General features: G+C 57.4%; 6 protein-coding genes across 6 annotated transcripts; 3 read left to right on the forward strand and 3 right to left on the reverse strand.

The window, feature by feature from the left end:
• Positions 1-284: 284 nt before the first annotated feature.
• BGZ61DRAFT_451196 (uncharacterized protein) lies at positions 285-1,474 on the forward strand. The gene has a single exon (XM_046245802.1). It carries the CDS (start codon positions 712-714, stop codon positions 1,267-1,269), a length of 558 nt encoding a protein of 185 aa, XP_046104745.1. The 5' UTR covers positions 285-711; the 3' UTR covers positions 1,270-1,474.
• Positions 1,475-2,807: 1,333 nt separating this feature from the next.
• BGZ61DRAFT_351725 (kinase-like domain-containing protein) lies at positions 2,808-4,286 on the forward strand (the record flags this gene model as incomplete). Its single annotated transcript, XM_046240354.1, has 3 exons — positions 2,808-2,936; positions 3,008-3,077; positions 3,136-4,286. 3 exons carry the CDS (start codon positions 2,808-2,810, stop codon positions 4,284-4,286), a joined length of 1,350 nt encoding a protein of 449 aa, XP_046104746.1.
• A 771-nt stretch (positions 4,287-5,057) lies between these two features.
• On the reverse strand, positions 5,058-6,321 carry BGZ61DRAFT_419713 (emp24/gp25L/p24 family/GOLD-domain-containing protein). Its single transcript, XM_046243462.1, has 3 exons — positions 5,981-6,321; positions 5,578-5,883; positions 5,058-5,430 (listed from the first exon to the last, which is right to left on the reverse strand). The coding sequence occupies exons 1-3, from the start codon at positions 6,182-6,184 to the stop codon at positions 5,281-5,283; spliced, it is 660 nt and encodes a 219-aa protein (XP_046104747.1). The 5' UTR covers positions 6,185-6,321; the 3' UTR covers positions 5,058-5,280.
• A 128-nt stretch (positions 6,322-6,449) lies between these two features.
• BGZ61DRAFT_517638 (uncharacterized protein) lies at positions 6,450-8,452 on the forward strand (the record flags this gene model as incomplete). Its single annotated transcript, XM_046252337.1, has 2 exons — positions 6,450-7,596; positions 7,641-8,452. The coding sequence occupies exons 1-2, from the start codon at positions 6,615-6,617 to the stop codon at positions 8,450-8,452; spliced, it is 1,794 nt and encodes a 597-aa protein (XP_046104748.1). The 5' UTR covers positions 6,450-6,614.
• A 1,323-nt stretch (positions 8,453-9,775) lies between these two features.
• Positions 9,776-10,901, reverse strand: BGZ61DRAFT_236366 (uncharacterized protein). The gene is made up of 2 exons (XM_046238280.1): positions 9,996-10,901; positions 9,776-9,922 (listed from the first exon to the last, which is right to left on the reverse strand). The coding sequence occupies exons 1-2, from the start codon at positions 10,705-10,707 to the stop codon at positions 9,906-9,908; spliced, it is 729 nt and encodes a 242-aa protein (XP_046104749.1). The 5' UTR covers positions 10,708-10,901; the 3' UTR covers positions 9,776-9,905.
• Positions 10,902-12,814: 1,913 nt separating this feature from the next.
• Positions 12,815-13,558, reverse strand: BGZ61DRAFT_236349 (uncharacterized protein). Its single transcript, XM_046238279.1, has one exon. It carries the CDS (start codon positions 13,443-13,445, stop codon positions 12,990-12,992), a length of 456 nt encoding a protein of 151 aa, XP_046104750.1. The 5' UTR covers positions 13,446-13,558; the 3' UTR covers positions 12,815-12,989.
• Positions 13,559-15,245: the final 1,687 nt, after the last annotated feature.

Raw genomic sequence — 15,245 nt, forward strand, 5'->3', positions numbered from 1 at the left:
GCTGCTGGTTCGTCTTGTGGGGAGGGAGCTCAATGGTGTGTGATCTCCGCTTGTTGGCCGTGCTAGGGGATGCGGGATGGCACACCATATCACCATTTAGGGGGCCTAAAGGAGGGACGGGATCCCGAATAAGGAGGTGGATACGGCCGTACAGCAGCGTCTGTTTAGTGGGCATGAGAATCGTCCCCAGCGACTACTCCAGGGGCTTGAGGAGAGACCCGATTCTGGCGTGGAACCCGGCACGAGGATATCTGTTCTTGGCCGGGTCGGGTGGGCCGGGGGCGCGCTGGGGTGGACGAGGAGCAGGGAAGCGTGCGACTGGTAACCTCCCGTGATTCGATCAGCGCCAGGCGAGGCCTGATGGCAGATGAGGCATCAGGCGATGAGAGTTGAGGCGTTGTAGTATGTGTGACGGGAACTTGTATGATGGCATTGGACACGGTACTGCGCTACAAGCTTGCATTTCGGGTCGTGTACCTCCGTGAACTGCCAGAGATGCTGCGCATGGGCAGATGGAGCCGCCGATTGGGGCTGGAATTCGATGGCCGGGCGGGCGCTAGCAACGTCTTGACTTATCTGGCGCGGCTTGTAGCGCTTGTCGGTCTTCTCGCTTGGCCCCGACCGCCTCAATGCCCTTGTAGGGGAGCGAGTGTCGTCTACTCGTAGTGAGATAGAGAGCCTCATGAGAGGCGTCGGCGGTTGGCGGTGAGAATGGGTCCATATTACCTTTCCGGTCCGTTGGGGAACGAGGACGAGCTCTGCACAAGGGTCTCCGGCTGGCAGATACGAATTCATTCAGTGATTGCGGCGTCGACGACGCATCCTGCAGCTGGACCCGCGGACACCGTCGATCCATCTGCTTGCAAGGAGATTGAAATGTGCTGGCCTGGCCTTGCGTTGCTGCACGATTCCCGGGGCATCCCCAGTTGGCCTGCCCGCTGTGATTCTGGGCTCAGGACGCCCCGACGGAAAGACTCGCGCCTGTTGTCGGGTCTCCGTGGTACCTCCGCAGAGGCTGGGAGATTGCGCCCCGAGCGAGGTACCCCGGGCCTGCCGTTGGGGACTCCACCGGGGGCCGCCTCAGTGGACAGCGCCGAGTCAAGCGGCCGACTAGGGGGCTTCGACGGAAGCGCTGAAGATGGACGGAGGATGGACAGGAGGCGACGGACCGTGGACAGTGCCATTCTTAGCGGACGTCGAGCTGCATTTCATCTCATCCCATCCCCTCTCCATCCTGCCCATCCAGCCCAGGGCTCGATGTCCAGTTGATTCAGGGTGGTCCGTGACCAGAGGCACATCTCGGCTCGGATTGCCCATCCATGCAAATTTCTCAGCCGACCCAGAGATGCGACTTACTGGTTGAGTGTGGTTGAGTGTACCGGTTGAGCGGTGGACAGACAGAAATTGATCGAGGCGAGAGACATACTGAGCGGTGCATTGATTGCTTTTGGCGGAGCGTGAAGCAAGTTTGAGCCTCCGAGGTCCAACAAAACCGTCGGCTCCTCGCGAGTCGTACGGGGCTCCATCATCAACAAATCTACCTGCCCATGGGCCCTGGATGCAACCCCGTCTTCGGCTCTGGAAAGCAGGTACCTGGCGGCAAGATACTTGGCTGCCAGGTACCCGCCAAGCTTGGCGTCTGGATATGTGGATGCGGTATAATTTTCCATGCGCACTGTGGAGGCCGACGTTGCATCGCCGGAAGCCCGCCAGCGGCTCAAACGGCGCAGCCGATGGCAGGCCAATGGGCCAAGAAAGGCAGGCGCCTCAGGCTAGAAGCACAGTGCGCATACGGCCATGCCTGTCGCCAAGTGCGCCGGCTGCGTGGCCCATGGATCCCCAGCCTCTGCGACCTGCGGTACTTCCGAACAGGTACCGGCTAGCTCGCTGCAACCGGCCGTCCTCGTCCTGGAGCGGGTTGGCCTAGGCCCTGGGGCTGGTCAGCGGTGGCCTCTGCATCCAGGCTCTCCACTGGCCGCTGGTCGCTGGCCCGGGCTACGGTGCCTAGGCGACCTTCCCTCTTCCCCTTTCCTCCATCCCATCTCTCCATCTCGCAAATCCGCCTTCAGCCATCTTCATCCGCCTCTCGTCGACTTGCCCGGGGGCTCTGCTTCGACATCCTCCGACTCGAATCGATTCGGCCGTCCTACCTGCTGAGCGTCTGCAGGTGAGTGAATCAAGAACACCCGTCCCGTCCCATTCCCCTTCCCTGGAACTGCGTTGGCGTGCGGAGCGAAGGTGGTGTGGCCCGAGGTGCCTGGATGCGTTGGGAGGTCACGATTCGACCTGCTGTTGTTCGCCGCCGCCATTATTGCTGCCCAGTGTTCGCTGGCGACCGCAGGCCTTCGCCTTGCTTCCGCCCTTGGCGCCCTGCTTCTTCTGCCCGTTGCCAGCGTCTCTCCCCGAGCCTGGCCTATAGGGGCAAGCAGTTGTGTCCGCGTCGTACATCTGCTTCCTGCGGCTACGGCTGCGTCTGCGTCTGCGTCTCGCCTGCACAGAGGCTTTTTGCCGCGCCCCCAAAAATACCACCCAACGCCCTGAGACGCCTGGGCACCTCGCCTCATTCTCTCCCGTCCAACCGCACGCCACGCCACTCGTCCTGCTTGCGTTCTTCCCCTTTTACCCTCGAGTCATTGCAGAATTCTATCCGTTTTCATCAGCGCTGACCGCCGTTTTCTTGACTTTGTTTACAGGCATCGATTTCCTCTTGCAGCCACCGCTTCCCCATCTCTGCATACCTCCCGAATCCCCGTCTCCCTGCCTACGCGTCTCCGAAGGTGGTCCTGCGGTGACCGCCCCACGCCGCCATGGCTTCCAGCTCGTCCAACGTCGTCGGCGTCCACTACAGGGTCGGAAAGAAGATTGGAGAGGGTTCATTTGGTGTCATTTTCGAAGGCACCAACCTGTTGAACAACCAGCAGGTTGCCATCAAATTCGTGAGTGCGCTCTAGCGCGCCGAATACCGACTTCGGCCGGTTCCATGTGCACTACTAATCATCGCCAACAGGAACCCCGAAAGAGTGATGCTCCCCAACTTCGAGATGAGTACCGAACGTACAAGATTCTCGTCGGCTGCCGTAAGAATTCATCAATTCCTGCCTAGCCTATTCTCGTGTGACTGACAATTATTTCTAGCCGGCATTCCCAATGTTTACTACTTCGGACAGGAAGGCCTCCACAACATCCTGGTCATCGACCTCCTCGGCCCCTCGCTTGAGGACCTCTTCGACCACTGTGGTAGACGCTTCTCTATCAAGACTGTGGTGATGGTTGCCAAGCAGATGCTCTCAAGAGTTCAGACCATTCACGAGAAGAACCTGATCTACCGCGACATCAAGCCCGACAACTTCCTCATCGGCCGACCCGGCACCAAGGCATCTAGCGTCATCCACGTCGTCGATTTTGGCATGGCCAAGCAGTACCGTGATCCCAAGACGAAGCAGCACATTCCCTACCGCGAGCGAAAATCCCTTTCTGGAACTGCTCGTTACATGAGCATCAACACCCATTTGGGTCGTGAGCAGTCCCGACGAGACGATCTTGAGGCCCTCGGCCACGTCTTTCTCTACTTCCTCCGGGGTGGTCTCCCCTGGCAGGGCCTGAAGGCTGCTACCAACAAGCAGAAGTACGAGAAGATTGGCGAGAAGAAGCAGACCACCGTTATCAAGGATCTGTGCGAAGGCTTCCCCGAGGAGTTCTCCAAGTACCTCACCTACGTTCGAAACCTCGGTTTCGAGGACACCCCCGACTACGATTACCTCCGAGAGCTCTTCACCCAGTCTCTCAAGAACACCGGCGAGGTAGAGGATGGCGAGTACGACTGGATGAAGATCTCGAAGGATTCGGGAAAGGGATGGGACTCCAAGAACCACAACGCGTACCTCCACAACCCAAACGTGCGCCCCGGGCCGTCTCAGATGGAGCTCCACAGCAACCGCCCCGGGAATACCACCTCTCACCAACAAGCACAAAACCTCACTGTCGGCCGTTTAAACGCCGCGCAACCCCCTCCTCCGTCTCCGATCAAGCAGATGGGCAAGCAGAGAGATCGGCCAAGCGCCCCCGGCGCCTTGTCGGCGCAGCGGAACGGAGCTGGGGGTCTCCGCGATATGGCTACCCCGACTGGCTCGACTCAAGCCCAGTTCCAGAACAGCGCGCAGAACCTGCCCCAGCCGAGGACCTCCCAACAGGGCCCGGCGACCCAGCCAGTCCTGCAAAACGGTCGACCCGTTGATCCTCAGCCCACTGGCTTCCAGAAGCTTATGAAGACGCTCTGCTGTGGTTAGTTGCATCCTGACGGCTGTCGGGACTGTTTGTGTATCTATTGCTGTGGCATTTTGCCTCAGGATCTTTACGTTGATGGTAGCCCGACTCCAAGGAGGATCCCATACCCAGAGGAACGGTTGGGGGCGAGAGCCCAGATGGAACAGATTTGTCGTTTGAAGGAAGCACCTGAGCGGCCAGATTGAGCAACTGCAGTCTCATTCGGCAACAAGAGCTTTTGGAATCTTGAGCGGCGAGGGGAATCTCGAACGATAACACGGTCCTGGGATCTCCATCAGTCGAAATCGGCCCACACCATCTACGTACTATAGAACTCCGGAACTGATCGGAGACCATATCCATTCACGGCCACCTTCAACATGGAGCAACACAACTAGATGGATACAGGTCTTGGAGTCGGGAAAGCTTTCCTTTTTATGTCTGGCATTCCATCACGAAATTATACTAAAACCAGTTTAATCTTCCAGCGCAGCACGGCGCAAGGAGATGGAGCAGGGCAGCATTGGGTTTGGTTCGGTGTTATTTCCTCTCCTCTTTCTCATGATGCTGTCTATAATACTGTCTTTCATCGCGTGCCCAGACGGAATCATTCTGGCCTGGTGAGAGTGAGGGCTCGGTGGAGCGAAGGTCGTGTTGTGATGGGTGTAGATGCAAGAAGCAGTCAGTGTGGGATGGATTCGGGAACGGAAGCTTGGTGATTTGTTTGTGAGATGAGATAGAGCACTATAGGGAGTTTTTTCGTCAGGTACAACTTGTAATGGGAAAAAAAGGCGTTGCCAATATTATCATCGCCCCATATTCTTTTTTAACGGCCACTCTCACTACGTATCATAACATTTATGTAACATTAGAAACGCCCCTCAAAAAGGGACGCCTATTCCAGAGACTCCCATCCTATCCTTGCCAGACCTTGCTGAATTGCTCTATCAACGCTCAAGGCCTACGACAATCCTCTTATGAACCAGGTACATCACGTCCAGCCCCAGAACGATTCCATTAAGTCAGCTTTTGCTTAATGAAGAACGATCGGAGATGCGAAAGCTGCCAGGTGCAAGTAATTCCCAGGACAACCATCTGGATAAGGATCCAGCGAATAACGCGGCCGTTGGTCGACTCGGATTGATCTCGGAACTCAGCCTCTCGCTCCTAGATGGGGTGAGCTGTGATTAGCATTGTACTTGTGACAGCTCATATGACATTCGATCTGGCCTTTAATCGCCGCTCCAGGACCAGCGTTTGAAAAGTCCACGTCATGTGTGATCGCCAAATTGATAAGAATGGACGTGTACTTACTCGCTGGAAGACCTGCTCCCTTCGGATGTCGTTCAATCGAGCATTCAGGTCCTTGACACGTGTCGTGATGTCCTGGATCTTGCTCTTGTCGCTGCTTTCGATCTGGTTGGTCTCACCGATAACGAGGTCAAGCGTCAATTTGATACCGCCGTTCTGGTTCTTGGTCGACAGCCAGCCTGGGCGGCCGGAGGTCGATGAGGGAGTGAAGCAGACCTTGTGGTCACCAGAATCGGCGGCGGAGAAGGTGAAGCGACCGGAGGCCTGGCCACGCTGGGAGACGACGCGGTGATCATTGTCGAAGATTTCCTGGTGGCGAGAGAATTAGCATTGCTTTGTGGTTAACTGTACGAGGTGCATTGGAGCTGATCATGGCTGGGCAGCAGAAAGGGATAGGTGTACATACATCGACGGAGATGTAGATGCTGATGCCATCATGCTTCTGCCATCCTTGCGCTCGGTCGTCCCACTCCTCTGCAGTATAGTGTCCAACAACCAGGGTGTCCTTGGGCAGTTCCTCGTAGAAGCACTTGGGGGTTACTCCATCGATGTAGAAGTATAGCGCGTTCGCAACTGCGCTGAGCGACAGGAGAGGGAGGAGGGACCTCATTTTGGCGGGTTTGGGAAAACGGAATTTGCGCTTATTGGTATGGGAAGCGGCGCTTTCAGCTGGCGCAATTGAAGCCCTCGTCCGTGTTGAGTGTCGTTCGTGGGAGATCCGTCGAGAAGGTCGTGTGTAAGAGTGCGAAGCGCAGCTAGTCAATCTGGCGCTGGTAGCGAAGCTGCCACGTTCGAAAATCGGCCGTCAGGGGTGGAGTCACGTGGTGATAACGCCTTCCGGAATCGAACTTCAGCGCGTCCAACCTCGATGACCTCAAATTTTCGTGTTGGTGAACTCAAACCAGCCTCAACCGGACGCGACTGAACGGATAACGCCCTGATAGTCCGTCAAAATAAATACCAATCCGCGGAGAGCTTAATTTTGATGGTTCATGAGATGAAAACCGCGATTTAGCCACCCCCGACGACTGTTCGCCACCATGACATCCGACGTTCGCGACGTGCTCAACCTCCCCGATGGGACTTCAGGCCCCCGACCTGCGAAGAAACAGAAGATTGCGGCGCCCAGGCCAAACCTGAAGGGCCTCGCGCGTGAGGTGCACAACCTGGGTGGCGACAACCCGATCGCGATCGTCCCCGAAACCACCCATTTCAAGAAGCGACGCTTCGCGAGTCGCAAGCCAGCTTCTCGATGGGAACTACGGAAATTTCGAAACTCTGCACGCGATGACCCAAGCTTGACCCTGCGACATTGGAGGCGGGTAGGCGAGAAGGCAGAAGGCGAGGCGCAGGAGCAGGCACCCGCGACGGCGGACGAGAATATTCAGCCTTCGAAGGACGAGATGGAGGATTCTGCCTTTGCGAAATATAATGTCCAGGTGTCGGTGCCCCAGTACAGTGAAGGCCAATATCAGCAATCACTGCAGAACAACGACTGGACGAAGGAGGAAACGGACTATTTGCTGGAACTGGCGCGTGACTTCGACCTACGATGGCCCTTGATATGGGACCGGTACGAATGGAATCCACCTGCTACGAACGGCGACATGAACGTCGATGGCGACGAGAGTAAGGCCATCGTGCCGGCGACACGATCCCGTTCGATGGAGGACCTGAAGGCGCGGTATTACGAGGTGGCATCCAAGATGATGGCTGCACAGAAGCCCGCCCAGTACATGACGCAACCCGAATTTGCGCTCCACGAACTGATGGCGCACTTCAACCCACAGCAGGAGAGACTCAGGAAGGAATTTGCACTCAACGCCCTGACCCGATCGCGCGAGGAAGCCCGAGAAGAGGAGTCGTTGTTGCTGGAGATCAAGAGGATCCTGGCACGCAGCGAACGTTTCAACGACGAGCGCCGGGAACTGTATAACCGCCTCGACTACCCCCGTGCAGACACAGACATCAACGCCTTCAAGTCTTCTGCTGGTCTCCAGAACCTGCTTCAGAACCTCATGAGTGCTGACAAGACCAAGAAGCGCAAGTCACTCATGCCGACCGAGGTGGCGAGCCCCTCAGCCCCCCAGGCCCTCAACAAGTCGCCGCTGCCCAGGAGGCTGGACGACGCGAGAGCACTGTCACTTCAACAACTGGTCCTCGCGAGCCTGCAACCGCCGCCCCAACACCGACTTCCACTAGCAAGAAGGGTCAACAGGAGAAACCCGAGCGCCGGAAGCTTACCACCCAGGAGGAGGTGGTATATGGTGTTACGCATCACGACCGTCTGGGTTCTGGACCTACCTTCCGTACCGAGAAAATCAACAAGCTCTTCTCGCACAAGTCTAATCAGCAGCAACTACGCATCACCAACGCACTCAACGAGCTGGATGTGCCCAACAAGTTGGCCATGCCTACCGCGGCGACAACTCATCAGTACGAGCTACTCCTTGGAGCTGTGAATAGCCTGCTCGACGCTCGCAAGGTGTCGGACAAGATTGATGCCGAAATCAAGATCGAGCAGGCTAAGAAGGCTGAGCGAGAAAAGGCACTGGCCCCCGCGGAATCCGAGCCTGAGACGAAGGAAGAGACCAAGGATGGTGAGGGGGATGTCGACAAAGCTCCGGAGGCAGCCGATACATCCAAGGAAAAGTCGGAAGGGGATGAGGTCGCCACCACCAACCCCGTCAGTGAGGCGGCCACCAAGGACGCAGTCGACTCAGCAGCCCCCACGAACGAAGCGGCAGAGACCTCGGCAAAGCCAGAAGAAGAGAACGGCGAGGCCGATAAAAACGGTCGGCCAGGAAGTAGTCACAAACGCAGCGCGAGTGTTCTCAGCGGGGCGAGTGACAAGAGCACGAAACGACAGAAGAAGTAGAAAGTACCACCGAAGTACCCCTATACTTACCTGCACGCGCTGGTGACTATCGATGCAAGAGACGAACTAGCATGAAACATGTCGATGAGATGCAGGGTCCCAAGGCAATATGACGACAGGTTCCTGGCGTCGGTAGTTGTTGGGTGCTATCTATAGCACATACGAACCCTAGCATGAACAGGCAGCATGAACAGGGTCTTATCGAGGTGGAGATGATGATGATGGATATGAATCGCCAACACGGCGAATCTGCAACTGAAGCACACCGTCAACTTAAGGAAGCGCCGGCGGCGGCGCAGTACCCGGTAACTGTTGAAACAACGTTTGCAGCACTGGCGGTCCAGACGTGCATATGTTTGGCGGCGAACCCCCCCAACACGAGATGGATGGGTGGGATGGATGATCCCGAAACATGGGCGCTTGGAGATGCCTCCGGGGAAAGTGGGTGGCATGAAACGTCTGCGTTGGTGACAAGGGAAATATCGAAGGCGCTTCAAGAGACTCAAAGGAGGTCCGTTTCGAGGACAGGGATGTCTAATGAAGGGCGGTGGATAGTATATGATGGCAGAGGAAGAACAGACGGTGGGAACGCTTGTGATCGGGCAAGACCTGTAGTCCCATTAAAGAACCTGCAGCTCATCGGCGGCTGCAGTGAGGCTAGGGCTTAATATAGCAACCAGTTCCTAAAAATACCAACCGCATGCGCGCGTGGAAACCAACTCCCAGATGCCCAGATCGGGACGCAACACCCGGTCTGCACTCCCGTAGGCCTCAAGTACCGTGCTTCCCCGTCCACGGAGTTGGGTCCGGACGTGTGGGCGGCACGGTGCCGTGGGGTGGGAGGGAAGCTATACCGGCGTCTCGGGAACGCTCGTGGTCGACGCCAATCGGCTCGACGAGGCCATCTCCAGATATCGCCAGACCCCCTCCCCCCTGAGAGCCCGCGCCGTTGTTGGTTCTCTTGGCGCCCCGATGCCTGGGAGCTCCGAGGGAGGGGGCGTGTGTGGGGGGAGACCTTGCAGGAGGGCGAGGTCACTGGGCGTCAAGATGACGACGAAGATTCGACGAGAGGCGGGTTTGGCTCGTGGTGATAGATTTCTGTCTTGTGCAGACGGCGGCAAGATGCCTGGTGTCGTTTGCATGAGGGATTGAAGACCTGGACGAAGGGGGAGGGCGTGCGCGTTAAGTTGCATATCCAGCCGCCGAGGCCCATCGTGGGAGCCATCTCAACGGCGTAGTTCGTTCGTGCCTTGCATGAGGGCGAAGCCATGACGTCTGGACGCCCCCCCTCCTCTCTCGGGGAGCCGCCATCACTTGCATGGAGGCGACGCCAAAAGACAGGATAAAAATAGCTGCGCCTGCGGCATGTAGATGGGGGGCGTTCTAGAAACTGGGGATGGAAGCGGGATTGTAGGGGTGCGAGACGGTGTAAGGCAGGGCGCTTAACCGGCGGCTACAGGAGAAGCAGGTCTGCCATTGGGCGGTTAGCTGTGACAGGACTTGCGTCGCATGGGTAGTTGGGGTTATTTTTAGGCATGCATACGGAATAAAGGACACGGCGATAGATTCGGGGCAAACACGGGGGCGGAGAGGCGTGAGATTGGAATGCATCTTGGGACGATATCCCGTAGACAATGGCTCCGTTGGGTTGGTGTTGAGGCTCTGAGATGTGACGTCCAGGGGTGCGTGTCAGGGCGGGCGTGTGATTGGCCGGCTGTGCGGAGTGGTTTGGTTTCATGGGTTCTCATCGAGGCAGACCAGTGGCCGAGACGAGTGAAACGCAGATCTAGGCACTTTTGGGGCTCCGGGAAGGAATTGCTTTTATTTTTATTTTTATTACTACGCATGTGTAAGCTGCGACCGCATGCGACACTCGCGCTGACATCATTTCCTTGATCCATTTGACCTTGGGAATCTTCTATCACGCAAACCTCACTGACCTCCCGCTGCGCCGTTGAAAGCGCAAGGATGCGCGCAACGCTCCGAGCCCCCCATGCGGCTGTCAGAAGGAAAAAAAAAAAAAGAAGGGCCAGGCATCTAGAAAAATCCCAGCCGTCTGTTTGGAACCTCGGCACGTCCCCAGTCGATGCTGCGACGGGACGGCTCGGGGGGGGGACAGCGGGCCTCCCCTGTCGCGGCCGCGCTTGATGAGAGGGGCCTAAAGCGCTCCCGGGGCCCTGGTCTCGTGGTATTTCCCTTTTTGCGCCTACTTTGGGCTTCGGACGATTCCTTCGCGTTTCCCTTGCCGGCGACATTTCTCTCGGGTCTCGGGAGGGGGGGAGCAGTCACAGGGATTTGCGCGGGGGGGAGAACGTTGCGCAGAGGGCTTAACCAACCGGCATATCACCAACAACGCCTGAGGGTTGAAAAAGCTACGTGAGGAGCGAGAGGATTAAATCGGAGGGGGGCTTAGATGCGGCGGCATGACGAGGAATCAGAGTTGAGGGTTGAGGGCTGACGGTTGAGGTCGGGAATCTGTTTGGATGGGCGAATTGCGAGTCTAACGACCGGGGATCACCAACCCTTGGCACCAACACCAGCCAACCAACCAACCAACCCTCCCATCCTCCATCCATCCGCCCAACATGGTTGTGTCACACAACGCCGCTTCCTTCCAACTCGCGCGCCCTCCGCCTCCTCTCATCTAAGAGACCAAGACCCATCCAAGACCCATCCAGCGCTGTGGTGCAGGTATTCGTATCTGGCCGAACCGGGTTGGACAAACACGTCGACAGTGGCGAGCTGTCGAGGTACAGCCAGCCCTGCACGGATAGATCCTGCTTTCAATCGAAGCATCGGGGCGCCAGCAACGCCAGCAACGCCAGCAACGCCAGCAACGCCCGTTTCCGACACGCTGGGCAAGCGACGGACGGCGGCGGCACTCCCGGCTGGCCGCTGCGTTGGCTGCCCTCCCCCCGGTCGCTTGGCGCTGGTGTTCAGAGGGAGGGAAGCAAGACGCCACGGCAAAGACCATCCCATGAATACTTCGAAGCGCCTTCAGCGGGTGGAGCGCAGCATGCGGCTGCGGCCAACCGCGTCGCGCCGTCCTCCGCCGTCCTCCCGATGCGCTACCGTTCAACATTCACCTCGCCGCCCGCGGCGTGGGACGGCGCCGACGGCGAGGGATGCGGAAGTAGACCGTGGGAGATGCAGGCATTGTTCTATTGTTGGGCCGTCGTAAAGCACGGAACGCCGGCAGTCGTCGGGATGGCAATCGCTCACCACCGGCCAGCTGACTGCGACTAGGTCCAGTTGGGCCAGACAGACGTAGACGCTCTGCTAGACGCAAACGCTGATGCCGTTGGCGTTGGCGTTGGCGGGGATCGAGCTGCGAGTTGACCATGACCCGATGGGGTTATATGCATTGATCCATCCATGAACATACATGATCCTTCCGGGTTCAGTGCAGCAGCGCTGTACATGGCCCGTCCTGCCTTCATATCTGGCGGACCAGTCATCAACCCAGCCAGTCCTGCGCGCGACGTCAGGCCTCGTGGAGCAGGGAGTAACGAACAGGGAGTCGGCCAGCCAGCCAAAGCCAAAGCCAACTGCCGCGCGAGGCAGTGGTGGAGTGAAGTAATTGCAGTTCCTCGACCGAGAAGGATGTCACGCATGAGAGACCAAGACCCTGGTCCCTAGTCCCTCCCGCGAGGCACCGGCGTTAAGCAGGGCTATCGGGCGACAATTTCAATGGATCGCTTACTTGTTCCAACTGGCCTTCTCGAGTTGGCGGCGGCTTTCCTTTCTTCTGCGGCGCTTCGAAGGAGCGGGCAATTTCAACGACCCCATTCTCATTCTCATCAGCACCTATTCCATGGAGAATCCCTTACAATCTGCCAATCTAGAAGGAATCGAAACTCAAATCAAAGGCCATTTTGGTCCAAGCTGGCCCATGCTGATTCATATTGATCCATGGAACTTTCTCCCTTGCTCAGCGTGCAAAAGAGCCAACTTCGTCTTGGCTCCCAGCCAGCGTCAGTCCATCATCGCCTGGGAGTCGGTCCACATCGTCGCAGAATTGGTAGGAGAGCCGGTCCCTGGTCAGACTACCGTGGGCTACCGTATCATCCGTGATTGCGGCTCTACTGCGTATCTCTCCGTCTCGAAAACTGTCTCATGCCGTCATGTTCACCAAGAAGAGTGTTCGCCCCCCCCCTCCCGGGCGTCAGCAAGGGATCCTCGCTGACGGGTCTGCTGGCGAGCAAAAGGCCCCGCGCGGGTTTCTTCCCCGCGCACCGCGTCGGTGCTAAGAAGACCACCATCCTGATTCAAACATGACTTCTTCGAGCGGGAAGCATCAGTAGTAGCAGTAGTATTCGGTAGTAGCTGCAGTAGCAGCGGTGTGCCGCGAGAGCCATCGCGTGCGTCGGGACAAGCCCTTAAAGGCTTCCGCGTTGGCTGCTGCGATGCCGCTAAACACCTCGTCACGCATATCTTGTGCCTGCTGTCCAGCTGGTTGTGACGGGTTTTACATGACGACTGGGCAGCCCCCTCTTCAGCGAGCAACCAATCACTGTAGAGAGCGGCCTAGCTCCCATCACAGGTTGACTGGGATGCTACCCCAAGGAGAAAAGGTACGGCGGTAAAAGTTCCTCCAAGGGGCACTAATAATTTCTGCCGGGTCAGCATCTGGCGACAAGCGCTCCCATCTTTCTGGGACGGCACTAGACTGCGTGTACCTGAGCCTTGGATGTGACAGGTAGCTACAGACGACAGACGCAACTGGATGTGGCGCGCTGCTCAGACAGAACAGGACTCTGCAACGTCCCACACCAATGCCGGAAACGTCAAGCCGCTGCAGATTTATCGGCTTGATTCGATGTGACTGTGATGTTTCTGTGATATCGATGCCTTTGGTACCTGTGTTGGAGGGACAGGAAAACAAGCCTGTTCTAAATTTATTTAATGTCGCATTGTTGGTGGAGGTTTGCGTGCCTGGGCGTCTCCGACCGAGGATCACGACGGCAGCCGGTCGCTCCCTCGTTTCACCCATGCCGGCCTACATTATTACGTAGGGGGAACCAGACCGTCATGTTTGATCCACGGTGTCCGGATCGGGACCGTTTGGCCGGGAAGGGTCTTCGTATCTCGACTCCTGGTAAGTTTAGCAAGGCCATGCATCCGCGCGCAAACACGCTTTGTCTTCGCAGTGGAATCCCTAAACGGTCAGCAGGTAAGTTAACATGGATAGGTAAGGTTGGATGGCCGTGGCAAGACGGCGATGGTCTCGATCGCGGGCCCCCTGTCTCCGGCCCCAACTCCCAGCTCCGAACTCCCAACTTCCACTGAGAAGTGCGAAGCGCGAATCAGCCTGGGACGCCGCGCCAGCCCGAGCCACTGCGCCGGGGACAAGCCAGGGTGATGGCATACTAAGTTGGGCGGAGTTACTACGTAGTACTTCGTACAGCATCTCAGGCAAGTTGCGCGTCACCGCACCCAACCTAACAGGATGGGCGTCGTCTAGTCGGCGGTCAGTCGCGGGCGCACCTGCGCACCAGTCTCAAGGGCGGCCTGGGACGTGAGTATGTACCTCGGTGCCCCGGTCAGTGACGGGTCCAGAGTCTCCAGCACCTAGCACAGCCGCGGACGGCGGCCGGCGATACGAGACAACGGTCCTAGCGTGCTAGACGCGGCGTTAATGGGCGTTGATGGTGACCTGTCTCGCCTAAAGCTGTGTTATGTCCACGCCCCTTCCCCGTCTGGGATGCGTGATTGGGCGCTGGCACGAGAGGGCGCATTCAACCAACAGCACATCCGCCGGCTTGCCGTGGTCGGTGAAGAGAGGGTCTGTGGTTGGGCGGATGCGCTGCCGACTGGGCTCTTACTACGCAGCAGGACATGGCTCAGAGAGAAAATCTAAGACTTTCCGTCTTTGTCCATGTCTCGTATGCTATGCCCTGGTATTGTTCGGAGTTGGCGAGGCCGCGTGCTCAAGCTGGCGAGGTGCGCGAGGCAGTGCTGGGGAAGGGTGACGAGGAGAGACAGTGTGGGTGATACAGAATAGAGCCATTGGTATTCCGTTGACGGAGAGGACGTACGGCAAGAAATCAGGAGAGGGAGGGAAGAGGAGGGAAGAGGAGGGAGGAGAGCAGAGTAGAGCAGAGCAGGAGAGCTGCCAAGCTTTGGATTGCATGGACAGCCCACCCCGTGATCGTGGTCTGGTGTAAATTAGAGCTGAGCAGGAAGAATGCGCCGCAGTTGCAGCGTGGTGGTGGGCATTAGGCCTTCTCCACTAGCGACAAGAATGCAATAGTAGTATGTAGGGGCAGACGCAGATGCCATGGAATAAAAACACCATCTTCTATTGAGAGCGAATAACAACTTGAGACCATTCGTATCTAAATTTAATTGCTCTACCTGCTGGCTGTCCTATTCAAGGGCTAACCCACCCAGACGTCATGACGAAAGTATGAATTGGCCCACTCTCGGCGGTAGGGAAGCGCGGGACGAGCGACGGCAGACAGGGAAGGGTATGGCATGGCAGGGATAGACAGAGAACAAATGGAAAGGCTCCACGCGAGACGAATCGAGAGTGGCATTCAATACAGACACAGGCCGGTAGTGTAACCTTGGATGAAGAAGCCGGGAGCGTGTGAGTGCGGGTGCTGTCTTAGACAAGACTCCACCACTGGCAATCTTGAAATGAGATGCGCTGCCGACTGCCGCTCGACAGTCGAGACAGTCGAGACATGGGCGCGACTTGACATATCAGGGCAGGCAGAATGAAATTCATTAACTTCAGACAGACGAGATTGCCCTTACACACAAGAGGTGGAGGCGCGCTAGTTTGAAT

Source organism: Ilyonectria robusta (genome assembly GCF_021365365.1).
Source record: "Ilyonectria robusta strain PMI_751 chromosome Unknown BGZ61scaffold_9, whole genome shotgun sequence".
Taxonomy (NCBI): Eukaryota; Fungi; Ascomycota; class Sordariomycetes; order Hypocreales; family Nectriaceae; genus Ilyonectria; species Ilyonectria robusta.